General features: G+C 46.0%; 1 protein-coding gene across 1 annotated transcript in view; it reads left to right on the plus strand.

Moving 5' to 3' along the window:
* The window catches only part of PLEKHO2 (pleckstrin homology domain containing O2), a 209,438-nt gene that overhangs the window by 153,385 nt on the left and 40,125 nt on the right, over positions 1 to 15,928 (plus strand). Inside the window, exon 2 of the mRNA XM_069625081.1 lies at positions 4,041 to 4,181. Coding sequence (XP_069481182.1) covers positions 4,041 to 4,181 — 141 coding nt within the window. The remainder of the gene's footprint in view (positions 1 to 4,040; positions 4,182 to 15,928) is intronic.

Below are 15,928 nucleotides of genomic sequence, written 5' to 3' on the forward strand. Positions count from 1 at the left end.
TACTCCTCTATTGAGGCAGCTTCACTGGCTGCCGGTGGACAAGAGGATACTGTTCAAACCCTTGTGTATGGTACACTGGGCGTTTAACGGCCTTGCGCCGAAATATATCCAAGAAAAGTTTCCCCACTACGTACAAACACTGTGTCTCCACTCACAGTCTGCTTTAGTGATTACAGTGCCCCATTTTAGATGGACCCGTACTGGCGGCCGTGTCTTCTCGGTGGCTGCTGCCAAGGCCTGGAATGCTATTCCTCTGGTATTGCGGATGACAGCTGACCACCTCAACTTTTGGCGTATGCTTAAATCATTAGTGTTTTAAATTGTCTCCCTGGTAGATCTGTACTCAGTCTAGCACCATGGTGCCTTCGGGTGTTTGTGCACTCTATAAATGTGTCTAACATAACATAACATAAAATGCAAAATGGGGTTCGATGGAGGTTCTACAGAACTTCAAAGCTTCAATGGTGAATTGTAAACTTGCAGCCCTAAAACGTAATCTTAAGTATTGCATTCTCGGATGTTTCAGTTGGCACAAATAAACAAAAAAGTGGCTAACAGTTTCCATGCCTAAGTCACATAATGGACATGGACCTGATCCAACTTGACCCCAGGTTTTAGCAAAGAAGGTAACTAACTGAAGTGTTCCCAGTCTAAACTGGATGTATAAGTACCTCTCATGGCGGTTGTATTTAATTGAGGTAACCTTCAAATCTGAAATCTAATTTTCCCTCAATGTAATCTAGTCACAATTCAAGATTTGTAGCTACTTCTAACATCATCTCCTTTTCCCTCATTTTTACTATTCTCTTAATCCTAAATATAGCAGCTTTGTCTATTTTATTGGGGGCTTCCCATAATGCAACGTCATTTAACCCTAATAGTTGCTTCTTAACACAGTTCACCTCCTCCAGGCTCAAGAGATGTTTTAATGCATCTCAATACTTTCCTAAATTACTTTTCTAAATCTTTGCCTCTGACCAGTCTAGCTAATTCAGAATCGGGCAGAGAGACTTATCCTAGGCATCAAGCCCAGGTAAAGCATCTCTCCTGCCCTAAAAACTCTTCACTGGCTCACGGTTGATGCAAGGATCAATTTCAAATTCCTTTGCATTATCCATAAGGCTGTCTGGAGTGGGGGAGCCACGCTATCTGCAACTTGCTATCACCAAACACTCCCCCTCTAGACCTCTACATTCCTCTGGTACCAACTCCCTGTGTGTCATGTGCTTCGCTAAACAGAGGGCCGGTGGCCAATCTCTTTCCTCATCTGGCTCCCTCTTACGGAACAGTCTGCCCCTCCCTCTTCATCTTGAGCCAGATCGCTTCAAGTTCCACAAGCTCCTCAAGACTGTCATCTTCTTCTCCTCCTTCCCTTCTTCCCTCCTCTGCTAATCCCACAGTTGCTGAGATTGGTGACCAGGGCCCTTATGTGTCCTTTGGGGACCTGGCCTCCCACACCCAACCGCCTTCAGCCTCCGCCCACCCAAAGCACTTGGCTTGGCACCCACTGGCCTACGCCACTGTAGGCCTGCCCGTACCTATTTATTGCAGCTGAAAGCTTCCTAGCACTTCCTAAACTGGGCACTTGCATCCACTGCTCACCCACGAGCATGGCACTCCTGCAATTACCCCCCTCTCCCTCTTCCCCTCTACTCTCTCTGCATTTGCATGTTCTGATTGCTCAGAAGGCCTCGTAGGTCTGTTTTATCTTCCTGTGTATTATTGTCTTCAATCCCTTGTTCCCTCCCTGTTGTCATTTGGGCGCTTTGAAACACAATTTACTTGTTGTACAGGTGCCTAACAAATGCATGATAAATAAATAAATAAAAAAACAAATAAATCCTCAGAGCTCCACATTCTAAGCCAGTAATTTACTGGTCTTAGAGCGAGGAGGTCTCCTATCGGGCTAATATCCAACTCCAAATGTAATAATGCTGTCTGGGAACTCTGTGGCAATAGAAATATGGTTACGATATCACTGTAAAGTGATATACATTTCAGAAAAACATGGACCACAATATGTATCATTAACATTAGCGCGTATAGGCCCATTTACAAAATTACTGTGAATGCAAGCAGACATCCAAGGCCAAATGATAATGATGTGTTATTATATAGCACTTACATGTAAGCACTTCGTATAGAACAAATATACATACAATATCATCCAACCTGTGTTGGTACTCATTTATCAACCTCAGTAGGATGATAGACTGAGTTGACCTTGCCGTGGACCGAACTTGCAACCTACAGAGCACATGCACACTGCAGCAGCGAGCGCTCAACCCACTGAGCTATCTTACCGGCTATAGCTATCAAAAAATGAGCCACCCAAGAAACACAGAACCACATACTGCTGGTCACAGCCAAGGAACCCCAATTAAAAAAGAAAGAAAAGATTTTGTTTTATTTTATTTTTTAGGGGTAGCAAGCAAGACCAAAGGGGTAGCAAGGGAGACCTCAGGGGTGCAGGTGCAACCCCTGCTGACCCCTGAATGATGTTCCTGGAATGGTAGCCAACGGATTGAATATCCTGACATATAATTTCTTGAACACTTTTCTGTTGCATAACATTGTTTCCCACACTATTTGTATTTAGAAGTAAGGATTGGCAATCGGTTTATTAGTATAGACCCTTTTATTTTGACAAGACTCTACTAGGACTGCATTATTATTATTTCATGGTCGTAGCTTGCTTCCTTCTTTAGATTTAGGATTGGATAGGCATTTTTCAACCCAATTGAAGTTCAATAAACACCCTTGAACTGTGATCATTTGTGTCTGTCGTACTGTTTGATACCATGCCTTCCTTACAATTGGAGATCTCAATTAAGCACGTGTAAAGACTGTCTCACAAACCTGCACATCACATGCAAACCCTAAATCCTGAATTCCCAGAAGCCCTGCAGTTTGGTTGTGCACCATAGAAGGCAACAGCGTTCACTTTTGTGAACAGCAGTTTTGGTGCAGATTAGGATGGCAGATTTAGTACAAGTGAAACCTCTTTTTTCATTTCTTTTTTTCTTCCGACAGGAGATGTGCCTCGCGCAAGTACATCTCCCATTGGAGAAAAAAAAAGGCAAAAAAATGGCTGTTACCATTTAAAAAGAAAAGGGACCAGGTCCCTTTTACATTTATAGAAAATGGACTGGTCCCTTTTCGGATGACGGCGGCCATGAAAAACATGTTCAGAAATGGCCGCCGTCATCTGAAAAGGGACCTACTTCCTTCCTACTTTAATGGTGGTGGCCATTTTTGTTTACCTTTTTTTGTAGGCAATTACGTGGAAAGCTATTTGCACCCTAGGATTTACTGAGGTGTGGATAGTATTATTTTTTTTTAAATTCTGGTCAGAGATGAGCTCAGCGCAAGCACATCTCCTGTTGAAATGAAAAAAAAGGCTGCCACCATAAAAATAGAAAAGGGACTATGTCCCTTTTTGGATGACGGTGTAATTGAAAACATGTTCACAAATGGCTTCTGTCTTGTGAAAAGGGACCTATTATCTTCCTATTTTAATGGAGGTGGCCATTTTGGTTGACATTTTTTTTCCAACCACAGGGGCGCGGTGGAGGCACACTCGTGCCTGGGAAAGGAGAATTGTGATTGGTAAATCCACCTGTGCCTGGTGTAATATGAGTCTCATATCAAGTTGGCTGGTCCAGAAATAAGGTGCCGGTAATAATATATACCAGCACCTTTCCGGACCTGCAAACTACAAGTCTGCCGGTAGCTGCTCTGATCTGCCGGCAGGCCTGACCTAGTATTACCGGTGCCTGTGGTTGCAGCATCGTCATACCTGGAGTCTTATGGGACTCACTGGGAATGGGAATTTACTGACGTCTTTGCCAGCCCTAATATGGCAGTAGTACTGGGATATCGGGTGGCGGAGACGGTATAGTAGTCACCGGGTATCCCGCTGGAATTACCGGCAGGATACCAGGGGATTTATAATGAGCCCCTATGTCTTGTTTTATTTCAAGTAAAGATTTTTTTTTTGTTCCATATTCCTAAATATGTTTTTGTGTTTTCCCTCCTAGGGTGTGAACGGGAGTAGCAAGAAAGCGAGTACCGCAGACAAAGTAGGTTGGCTAAAGAAGAGCAGCGGAGGCCTCCTGGGGAACTGGAAGGACCGCTACATCTTGCTGTACAGAGCCCAGATCCTTGTGTATGAGAATGAGGTGAGTCCAAGAAGCGCCATTGCCTCTAAACTCTCACATTAACCCCATGGGGAAACAGTCTATGCTCTGAACCTTCCTAACTGTGGGCAGGTGGTTATTGGGATGTATTCTGCTGAGCTGCAATAAGTGCTGCTCCAAGGGACACTAGGAAACTGAATAACCTGCAAGGGACCACCATCTGCAAATCTTTATTGAATGGCTCAAGTTTTGCATCTCCCGGGAACCAAAGCCTCGGACCCTCATGCTTCCCTTACCTCTACTCTTAAATCTATCTCTTATGGGCTAGTCAAACCAAAACCTTGAAAGCTAGAGGCCTGAAGAGGGGGGGCTCTTCGCACCATGTCTTCTGCGGGAACACGACAGGGGGTGTCTCAGTAGAGGCTTCCAAGGAAGGTTCTTTGGCACTGAATGAGACTGAGGAAGTCTAAAACTGAGGCGAAACATCTGTTTTCTGATCTGTCAGGTATTAACATAGAGGGAACGGGATCCTATTTTCCTTTCCAATAAAAGTACTATGTAGGGTAGAAAAATCAATGCAAGATCATACCTATGCTAAAGGCCTTCTGACACCATTGCTTTTATTGTGATTTAAGATCCCAAACTTTAAAAAATCCTCAAGTTGAAAAGTCCCCTGAGATTTCACATTGAAACAATTTACATTTCATCCTCGGAAATAGTAAGGGGGGGTCACCAAAAGCCAATTTCAGAAATATGCGATGTCGGAATAAATGAAAAAAGCCATCGTTCTAAGTGGATCCTCTCAAGATGACATATGCTAGGCAGCCAGAAAAGAAGGAAAAGGAAGATTCTGACCATTCCTAATGTCCCATACCTTCCAGTGGACAAAATGAACAAATTCCCAAAATCACAAAGCCTCGTCTGTGACCTCACGCTCCTGGTACCGGGCATAACTATTTCCTGCGGGTACAAACCTATCTATGTTGTTTGAAGATTTTGATACTTTTTGGAAAATTGCATTGTAGAATCCCCTTCAGAAGGCTCGACTATGTCTGACAATGTCACAGGCAGCAGCATAAAAGGAGCAGCTGTAGTTGGCTGCCAAGCACATATCTAAAGCGAGAGCAGTATGATTGTGAACTAAAAATGAGCAGAAATAACATCCAAGGAAGGGGTTGTGTGTGTACACAGCCTTATCCAAAGTCTGAAATGGTGTCTACATAAAGGGAGATTAATTCTCTCATGCAGTGGGCACCATGATTCTAACTCGAATAATAGAAGTTGTATTCGTTTTATACAAACTCAATGCTGTGTTACGTGGTCCTACAGCCAAAGAATCCCGTTTGCACTGATGGATACGCACACATCATTTTTGAAATGCTCTTGGATGTGCTAACCCTTGATAGTGGAACGACCTCTTGTGTGGATTAAACACACAATAATATTTCAAAAGAAATTCTCTGATAACACAATATACTTTTGAACTATTTGAGAATGAATTTAAGACCATAATATTCACATTCAACTATGAATGCCAAACATGTTCAGATTGGTGGTGGAAACGTTGATGACATCCTTGCGTTTTTGTGTGGTGGCCATTTTGGAATATAAAACCAAATCCCTCAAACAGATCAGTTTTCACCACCAATTTGAACAGAGGGGCTCTGGACTTAGGGTAAGGAACAATAAAAACAAAATCGAATGACAGCATGTTGTATGTGTAACATATTTTTTGTACATCCCAGGACTTTCACAGTGAAGCCTCTAGGAGTATAGGGACCACCCTTTTGAGTATTGTGTAGATGCTTATGATGCCACAGGTAGGATTTCCCACCTGACCTACCTCCATGAATCTGATTGCTGATATTTTGTCTACCTATTATAAAGAAACAACCTAACAAGACATTTGCAATTATTGTTTCATAGATATGAGCACAGAAAAAAAACAGGTAATTTTTTGTCATAATTTCTATTGCATCAACAACTGAAATTTTTGGCCATATGAATTAAGTAGAGAAATTACCATTACGTACATTTATTTTTGTAGATCAGTATCCCTGAAGATCATCAAAATGACCGAAATACTTACTTGATTAAAGGATCTTTTTTATGAAAATGAAAGTCTGTTCATGTTTGGCTTTAATAGTTGAATGTGAATCTTATGGTCTCAAATTCATTCTCAAACAGTTCAAAAGTATTTTGAGTAATCAGAGAATTTCTTTTGAAATATTGTTGTGAGCGTAATCCACATAAGAGGTCCTTCCAATATCTTTGATTAGCATACCCAAGAGCCTAACATGAATGGAGATACCACTTAACCCTACTTCCATCGCAGATCCGAAATATTAGACTGTTAGGAAGAACACGGTTCCAGATCCACAGGCCTATCTCAGAAATAGTTACGTTAGCGGCACCTTTCTCATGTAATGTGACTGGGCCTGGCATTTAGCAGCCATTTGGTATGACGGAGTCTAATTTGGTGGAAATCCAGGACATTATTAAACATCTTCCGGACAAAGACAGAAAGAGGGAAAAGGCTGTGGCACGTAAATCCAGCCTTTACAATGTATTTAGGTGCACCCTCTACTGCAAGCAAGCAGGGGCAGGCAGCGGGGGAGGGCATTAGGGGACATTTATTGTGGCAGTTTTCCGATTTCAGACCGCAGTGTACCTTTCAATGCTCAAACATTATCCGAAAAGGGCATAGTGGGCCTGTGGGCTCTGGCCCATTATAAGAAGATACATAAATAAATAAATAAATAAATAAATAATGCTCTAGAGAAGAGTTAAAAGGAACTGATGCAACTGGATGCTTGGGAGCACTACAAATAATGGGTTCTTTCTGTAGAGGAAGTAGAAATCGCACACAATGTAATTTCTCTCATGGTTGCTCAAAGCTTCCTCAAAATCCATTGCACCCACAAACCTATAACTTTGGCAAAAGTGGACCAGAAAACAGCTCCCATAGAGGGTTTGCCACCACAAAGCAGCAAGGATCCCCTTCCATTCCCTGGCTCCAACTCCTGCTTTCTGAAGTCTTACCCACAACAATGGTCTCTCATAACTCCAGGGTACAACTGATCATTCTATGTGGCTGCTGCGTCGATTTTCAATACCCTCCAAGACAAATTTCGTACATAGAAGATCATCCTCAATTGCTCCTGCAAGAAGTTGAAGCTCTATAAATAAAAAGTGCAATAAAGAAAGCCACATCATTAGGGAGAGGGCAAGACATTTCCTTAACCCTTTCAATGCACGGGACGTCAGTGATTTCCTAGGAAGCCCATATCCCTCCTAAGGTGATTGAAAGGGTTAACCTACTCTGGGTTATATTAAAAGGACAGCACGATAAGGCCACTACTAGACTTCCAACCATCAAACTGTCCTGTCAAGACCAGAAGGTTTTAGGTGGCTTACATGGTGTATTCGCAGGGAAGCCCAGCCGGACCTCCCCAGGCATCACACATGCTCTGCCCTAGGGAATCCCTGCGCACATAATTACAACTTTTGTCAACATTATAACATATGAACTGAGAAGGAGGTTTGGGAAGCAGAAAGGGTAGAAAGGCAAAGGGGTTGGGAAATGTGAAAAGGAAGGAGCATAAATAGACTGCTTGTCAAAGGAAATTATTTTCCGCAATGCCAAAGTGCCACAAACTGATATATGCTGGTAGTGTCCCACTTGGGATTCCTATTAAAGCTAAAGAAAGTATTTCCCAAAACCTGGATAATATATAACACTCTTAAGCCAACTCCCAATGGGCTGTTCTAGAAGAGAAGAAGAGGAACCCCCTTTCAGAAGAGAATAATCTCCTTCTCCAGACGTCCATCTCTGACAGTGAGATTCCTTCAAGAAAATGTGGGGAATGATGGTTTCATGCACACACACGTGACACTGCTCCACAGTGGCCTAAAGCCGCGGTCTCAGACTCGAGTCGGTTAGGAGGATCCAGTAGTTGGGACTTTAGGTTGAACAAAAGTATTAAAGGGTACCATGGTGAAAATCCAACAACAGCAAGAAGGATTATAGATCCAGATCCGGAGCTGCTCTCAATTAGTAGGATGGCGCTCTACGTGAAAGAACACCACAAAGAGATGAAGCAGTGCACCAGCGTACAACCGAAAAAAAACAGGAGGACGCGCAGTAAAGATTTCTTACGTACAATCACAAACAAGGCGGTTTTACTAAAAAACAGACACCCAAGAATACTTTACTTAAAGGCACAAAGGGAACATCTACCACAAGAGGCCTGGATGATTTGCCATTGGCTGGAAAAGATGCATGATTTTTAAATTGCAGGCCATGCAACAGGCGCAAACAATGAGATGCACTGCTCAGTCATGAGAGAACAATCAATCACAGGAGGAGAGGAGCGTGGCCAGCACGCATGGAGTGAGGTCGCCTTCCTTGCGAGCTCCTGCCCGTGATCCTTGACATTCGATATTGCGGCATTGAAACTACAGGAATAGCCTTGGGGAGAAGATTAGTCATGGGTGAACTCTTTTTACACCCTCGACCGAAGCGGCGGGGAGAATCGGAGGCGGCAACCTTCAAAACAAAGTGTTTTAACGGACCCCCATACGGCTCCCAAAATGGCGGCCGCCATAAGCCGTCTATTTCGGAGAGACGCCTGAGTAACTGCAGGGCTAGAAACGGAGACTGAGCCCTACTTTGGACCGCAGCGGCGACTCAAGTACACTCGCGAAGGAATTAGTCCCTCCGAGCCTGCTCCGCCCCGAACACCAGCCGGGAGCGAGTGCTCCATAGGAGCCTTGGCATATTGGAGCCCCGAGGCAGACCGGGTCATATCATCGACCACGGACCCGTGGCTTTGCCTAGCCTGGGCGCCGGAGTGCCAGAATATTCCCCCTTGAGACCTCGCGCAGCAGCGAGGTGGGGCACGCGAGTTGGAGACCCCGAAGCGGCGATTTGTTCCCGCAGCACCCTGGAAACAAGCGGGCGGCCCGGGGGGTACGGCGGCGAGCCCAGCCGTCGGAGCCGAGTCGGACGACCTACAAATCACGAGTTGATTGTGGCAACCGCCTGACTGCAGTACCAGACACGCAACCTGAGCGGCAACTGCGGACTCATTCGGAATCCCTAAGAAGTGAGTGATTACCCCAGAGCTGATGCTCAACACCCCATCTTGAGGTCCTTGCGCTGCTGAAGGCTGCCCACTAAGAGCAGCCCATGAGCAAGAAATGGGCACCACAACACAAGAGGTGCTTTGATGTAATATAGTCTGGCTGGGGAGCCAGACATTGGTCGAATTCGCCCACTGCACAAGACCAGCAGGGTAAGAGACAGCCCAAGGTGTGACTCATAAACCTAGCCACCAAACCCCTGTGAAAGAGTGGTCCTTAACTAGCTGGAGAGACCCCCCTTCTGGGCCGCAGTGCGCACCCTGATGCGCAATACCGATATCCTTTCGTGAAGGAATGTCGCCCCCAAAGAACAGATCTAGATCAGTCACCATGGATTCCTTTACCACAGTCCGACCGAAGCAACAGTCACAACAGTCACAGCAAGATGCCAACACTGTAGCCGAGACACCAACGCCGATGGAAGACCCCGAGATTCCCGGATCCTACAAGCAATAGCGGCACTGAGAACGTCCATGGAAGGCATGATAGGGGAAATAAAATCTGACATGCAGCTGATGAGGCAAGATGCTAGAAATTTAACTGAAAGAGTGACCAATGCTGAAGCCTCCCTACAGGAAACTGGGGAGACCGCGCTGGAGCTAAAAGCGAAGGTAAAGGAGCTAGAGTCAACGGTGGCTCGGTTGGAATCACGCTCGGAAGATGCAGAAGGCCAGGCCCGGCGAAATAATATTCGAATACTTGGAATTCCGGAGGACTTGGAAGGCCCAGACCCCACTGAGTTCATAGAATACCTGTTGCTACATGAAATAAGGGCTGGTAAACTCACGCAAGGGTTTTCAGTGGAGCGGGCTCACAGATCCCTCCAGAAGCACCCTCCCCCTGGATCGTACCCTAGACCGATAATAGCGAAAATTTTGAACTTCAGAGATCGGGAGACAATACTAAGGTTGTCTAGAGAAGGTGGCGAAATCAAGAGAAATGGGGCGTCTATTGTCATGTATCCTGATTACACCCCTGTGGTGCAACGGGCAAGGAACTCTTTCATCCCAGTAAAGGCCAGGCTGCGGAAACCTAACCTTAAATACATGTTACTATATCCAGCAAGACTCAAAGTACTTTATAAAGGGAAGTCGATCTTTCTTGAGTCCCCGGCCGCAGCAAATCTATGGTTGGAGCACAACAATCTTGCGGAACAGACAGAGGAGAAGTCGAATGGCAAAGAACACTAAGCTCAAACATTTGGTCCACTTGCACAGCGGAGTCCCCCATACTCACAGAGATTACCCCCTAATGAACTACTACGCTGCATCAAGATTCACCGCAACTGGGCAGGAATCCGAAGGCCACTTAGCAGGACCACAGTAGGTCCGCCCCCACCTAAAGCGGTGCAGGCAAAATGCCTACACACCACCCGAACCGGAAGTTCTGGAGAGAACCAGAGGGCTCGGGAGCCCACGAGCGTTGTGAGTTTGAATCAACTGCTGGGGGCAGTTTAATGTTGTTGTTGTTTTTCCCAGTTGAATCACTATACGTGATGGAAGTTCGAACTGTTGGTAAGTCTCCGAGGGATATAATGCATGGGACGGGCAGATGGGCCTCTGGGGTGGACTCTACGGGTTGGAGGCCACGGCGGGCTGTTGACTTTGGGGTTCTCGGTGCACCCAGACTATCCCATCAGCGGAGGGGAAGCTTCCTGAATCACCATCGTTACCCAGATGGCCACGCACATTAGGATACTAACTTGGAATGTAAGGGGCCTGGGCACTTATCTCCGTAGGAATAGAATTAAATCCTACCTACACAGGAAAAAGGTGGACATTGCCCTGTTGCAGGAAACTCACTGCAGCACGGAAACAGATGCAAAGCTCAGGGAACACTGGGGGGGTCAGGGCTACGGTGCCCCTATTCTAAATATGCCAGAGGGGTGTTTACTTGGTTTAGTCCCCAGACTCCGTTCCAACTCAACAAAAAGGATATAGACCGGGAAGGTAGATACCTGATTGTGTGGGGAACCTTCGAGCAGAGAGAAATTTGCATAGTGAACTCATACTTCCCTAATACTGGCATCCCAGCCCACGTACGACTGCTATGCACTAAAATGTCGCAATACCGAGATGGCCTCTTTTTATGGGGAGGCGACTTCAACTGTGTGCACGTTTCGGACCTTGACAGGTCCTGGCATTCTGTGAGCGGTCCGGCCGCTGCCACCTTGTCTCTGAAGGCCATGGTCAGGGAGCTGGACCTGACAGACGCATGGTGGGAACTGCACCCAGACGAGAAGGCCTATTCATACTACTCTTCCCCACATAAACTCCACACAAGACTTGATTACTTCTTCATAAGCAAGGAGCATATGCCTCAAATTGGGGACGCACAATACCTGGCGAGGACGGCCTCTGACCACTCCCCACTCCTGCTGGGCTGGAACCACTGTAGCCCCAGACCACCTATCCCCATGTGGAGGATGTCTGCCAAGGCCCTAAAAGACCTGACCTTCAGGGAGGAGCTCCAGGAATCCATTGAGAATTACATAGAGGAAAACTCAGGTAGTGTCGAACATGCCAGTACATTATGGGACGCCCTAAAGGTAGTGACAAGAGGGGTGGCCATTGCGAAAGCGGGGGGCATTAGAATAACACTACAGGATGAACTAGACCAGAAAGAGCAAGAGATCCTGTTACTAGAAGCCGCCTCAGTGGATACCCCCAAGAGGGAAGTAGAACTCAGAGCTCTCAGGGAGGAGTGCTCTGGGGCTTGGAATAGACTGGCCAGGTTTGATTTCAGTGTCAGAACAAACAGAACACACGCAGAGGCCGACAGGCCTGGCTGACTGCTAGCTTGGCTCTGTAGAAGGGAGCATCCCAGGCATATAACCACCACACTGCGAGATGAACAGGGCACGGAATATAGGACCCAACAGGGCATCAATGACACCTTTAAGTGTTTTTACGCACAACTATATTCCCACGCAGATCGAGTCCCACAAGACCAAATATTAGACACCCTGGAAGAAATAGGCCTACCCAAATTATCACCCGCACAGTCCAAATCCTTAGACTCCGATATCACACCAGAAGACATAACGGAGGCTATCAGATCCCTGTCCACTTGTAAGACCCCAGGAAGCGACGGGCTCCCCCCTGAATTTTACAAAACATTCGAACCCTCCCTGACACCCATACTACATCAAGTCTTTACGGAGTCTTACGAAAGCGGCATTCTACCTGATAGCATGAGGGAAACGTTAATGGTACCGATGCTCAAACCCAATAAACCTCCCGACAAGTGCGATTCCTACCGCCTGCTTGCCATGCTTAATTACGACGTTAAAATATTAACCACAATCTTGGCAAAATGAATGGCCAGAGTGATAGGGGATATAGTGCACGAAGACCAAAATGGCTTTATACCTGGTTGCAATACGTCCCTAAACTTACGCAGACTTCAACATGTAATAGCCCAGACTAACACAAGTAGCGAACAACTAGCACTTCTGTCCTTAGATGCTATTAAAGCATTTGACTCCATATATTGGGAATGGCTGGTGGCGGTACTAGAGGGATTTGGCTTTGGCCAGGGATTCATTAGATGGATCAGGATCATCTACAACAAACCAAGTGCTAGGCTAAAATCCGGGAAATATGTATCTGACTCATGGGGCATCTGTAGAGGCACCAGGCAAGGCTGCCCGCTATCCCCCATGCTATATGTGTTAGGACTAGAACCCATCGCAATTTTTCTTAGGAAACAATTCTTCGATGCGGGGATCAGATTGGGGGGGATTGACCACATTATCTCACTTTATGCAGATGATGTGCTGTTATATATCAATAATCCCCATCTTAATGTACCAACAATACTAGAAGTCCTCGACAATTACGCCATAGTTTCCGGTATTACGTTTAGCAAAACTAAATCCTGCCTGTTCCCCCTAGCAGGCCTGAAAAACAAGAGTGTCGAGGAGCTCCCCTCGATAGGCATAGTTTGGCAGACGACTTCCTTCCGCTACCTCGGGATCCAGATACTACACACCCCTGAGCTGATGCATGAGCTCAACACGAAGGCAGTACTGCCCACGCTGCGCCGATCCATACATTTTTGGGCAAAGCTACCGTTATCCATGCTTGGTAGGGCCTCGATAGTTAAGATGATTATTCTTCCCAGATTTTTGTACGGGTTCCAAAACGTGCACTTTTACATAAAAAAGCCCTTCTTTCGACTTCTAGGCACATTAATTGGAGAATTCCTATGGGGGAAAGGTAGGCACCGGGTGGCTCTATCTCTACTGGTCTTGCCACACAGTCAAGGCGGGATCCAACTACCAAACCTCGAAAAGTATTACCTTGCGGCCCAGTTGAGCTATGTCTCTAAATGGCTGGCAGACGAATCCACCTCAGAGACCCCTCTATTGCAGGCCATGATTCCCCCAGTCCGATTAAAGGAGCTGATCTGGGCCCCCCGAACCTTACTACAAAACCCACCATTCCTGGCAGTTCTGGGTAGGAAGATATGGCATAGAACCGAAACGATCTTGCATTAGAAGCAGCCATGCTTCCAAGACATACCTTTAATCTCCGGGTTGGATAGGTCGGACACTAACTTACACAGCATCAGGCTTTGGGAGAATAAGGGAGTGTACACTTGGGGTGACCTTTACACTGAAGTAGTATTTAAGGAATTCACTGAGTTAAGAGAGGTAGATGACATTCATGCTGGCCAATTCTTATGGTACTTAAAGATTTGCAAAACGGGCCGCGTGAAATGGAACACATGGCCGGAGGAACCAGAGGCAGACCCCTTCTTGACACTGCTATATAATCTGAGTGATGGAGGGAGAGCAGTCTCCCAGATTTACAACCTCCTCAGTGATTCCCCTAACCACCGTAGCGCCACACTGAAGACCCGCTGGGAGGCGGACATGGGTCTAGAGCTGACGGAAAAAGAATGGGGTAGAGTACTGGCTTTTCTGAAAGAAGTCTCAAGAAATCAGAGGTTTCGATTAATACAAATAAACGTACTATACCGCACTTATCTGACCCCGACCAGGATAGCTAGGTTTAACAAAACTACCCATACACACTGCCCCTGGTGTAGGAGAGACGGGGCGGACATGTTTCATATGTTGTGGAACTGCATTAGGGCCCAAGATCTCTGGTCTAAAGTGAAGCAAACCTGTGAGGAAGCGGAAGTAATCAGGTACAAGTGGACCCCAGCGGAATGCCTCCTGGGCAGCTACCCCCGATTGGCCAAACTTAAGTACGCTGTCAAACTGATGGACCTGCTTTGCATAACGGCCAAGAGAACATTGGCTATGGCCTGGAAACGGCCCGCAGGGCCGACTTATAAAGTATGGCGCAGTGAATTTGAAAGGTGGGCGGGGGCTGAAACACGTGCCTGGGAAGATAGCGTGGCCAAGTCCACAGAAGACTCCAGCACAGCCTTGGCTGCCTGGAAAGACACTATGTCAAGGTTACTTCGCTCCTCCGACGATAAGCCCCCCTGATCGGTCTACCTGGCCGGCTACTTGTTCAAGACGCTCAGCGGATGCATTTGTAACTAAATCCCCGTGGCCCCGGTTGTGTCTGGAATGCTCCCACCCGCCCCTTCCTCGAGGACTAGTTGCCCCACATGCTCGAACACTTTAAATTAAACTCATTCCCGAAGCGGAGACAGGTTAAGTTCAAGTTACTGTTATGTTGTTATGTATAACAATTGTTTTATTTTTAAACGGCATGATTCTAGTGTAAATGTCGATACTACCAATTTACATAGGGATTGTAATTATAAATGCCAATAAACATATTTCAAAATAAATCACAGGAGGAGAAACGACATTTTCCAACAGTGGGGAACACCGCATATACAGAGGAATCCGCGCAGACACAGTCCACGGGCAATGTTATCTGAATCATATGGCACAAGGCATTTGCACATTGTATTCATCAATACAACTCATGCCAAAGGCGGTACAGGAGATGATGCTATCATCCATAATAATGGTGATGATGCTGGTTAGGTTTACCAGAAGACCGGGGTTCACACTACACATTCACCGCTCAGAGCACCCAGGGCCCAACAAACCCTCCCCTGGTATACAGACAAAGGACTCAGACAAGGGCAAGATAGAACTAACCTTTATTTTCCATAACAGACAGGGATCATGGGTGAGGCAGTCATGACTCTCATGCCTACCACAGATTACAGAGGATCAGTCTGCCACACAGCAGGTACCCAGAGAATACCATAGAAGTGTGTTTCATCAAGATCACACATCACAGCATTTGACAGCCTGGTTCCTGAATGCATTAGGACAGCGTATGGACTTCCTCTGGCGCCTATGTTTCAGCAAAATGGAAAATGTGTGTATTAAAGGTTTAGGATCATCAGTTAACACCACTGCAATCTACAATGGCTGATAGTTCTGACATTTTTAGAAAACCTACGAAAAGTAGTTCTGTGCCTACAGAACTTCAAGCTGCAACTTGGAACTTGCATTATGCTTTTAATACAGATGAGTCCATCTTTTAAGCTTTTGCTAGAAAGCCGTCTTTGTTTCGGGAGGAGAGCTCAGGGGCAATACGCTTGCAGCGTAACACAGGTTCGATCTCCGGGTCTGCGCTTAGAAACCTCTAGGTATTAAGTGTGTTATGAATAACCAATTACAATAAACAGCTTAGCTTTGA

Source organism: Ambystoma mexicanum, chromosome 11, assembly GCF_040938575.1.
Source record: "Ambystoma mexicanum isolate Mex_15411 chromosome 11, UKY_AmexF1_1, whole genome shotgun sequence".
In the NCBI taxonomy this organism is placed as follows: domain Eukaryota; kingdom Metazoa; phylum Chordata; class Amphibia; order Caudata; family Ambystomatidae; genus Ambystoma; species Ambystoma mexicanum.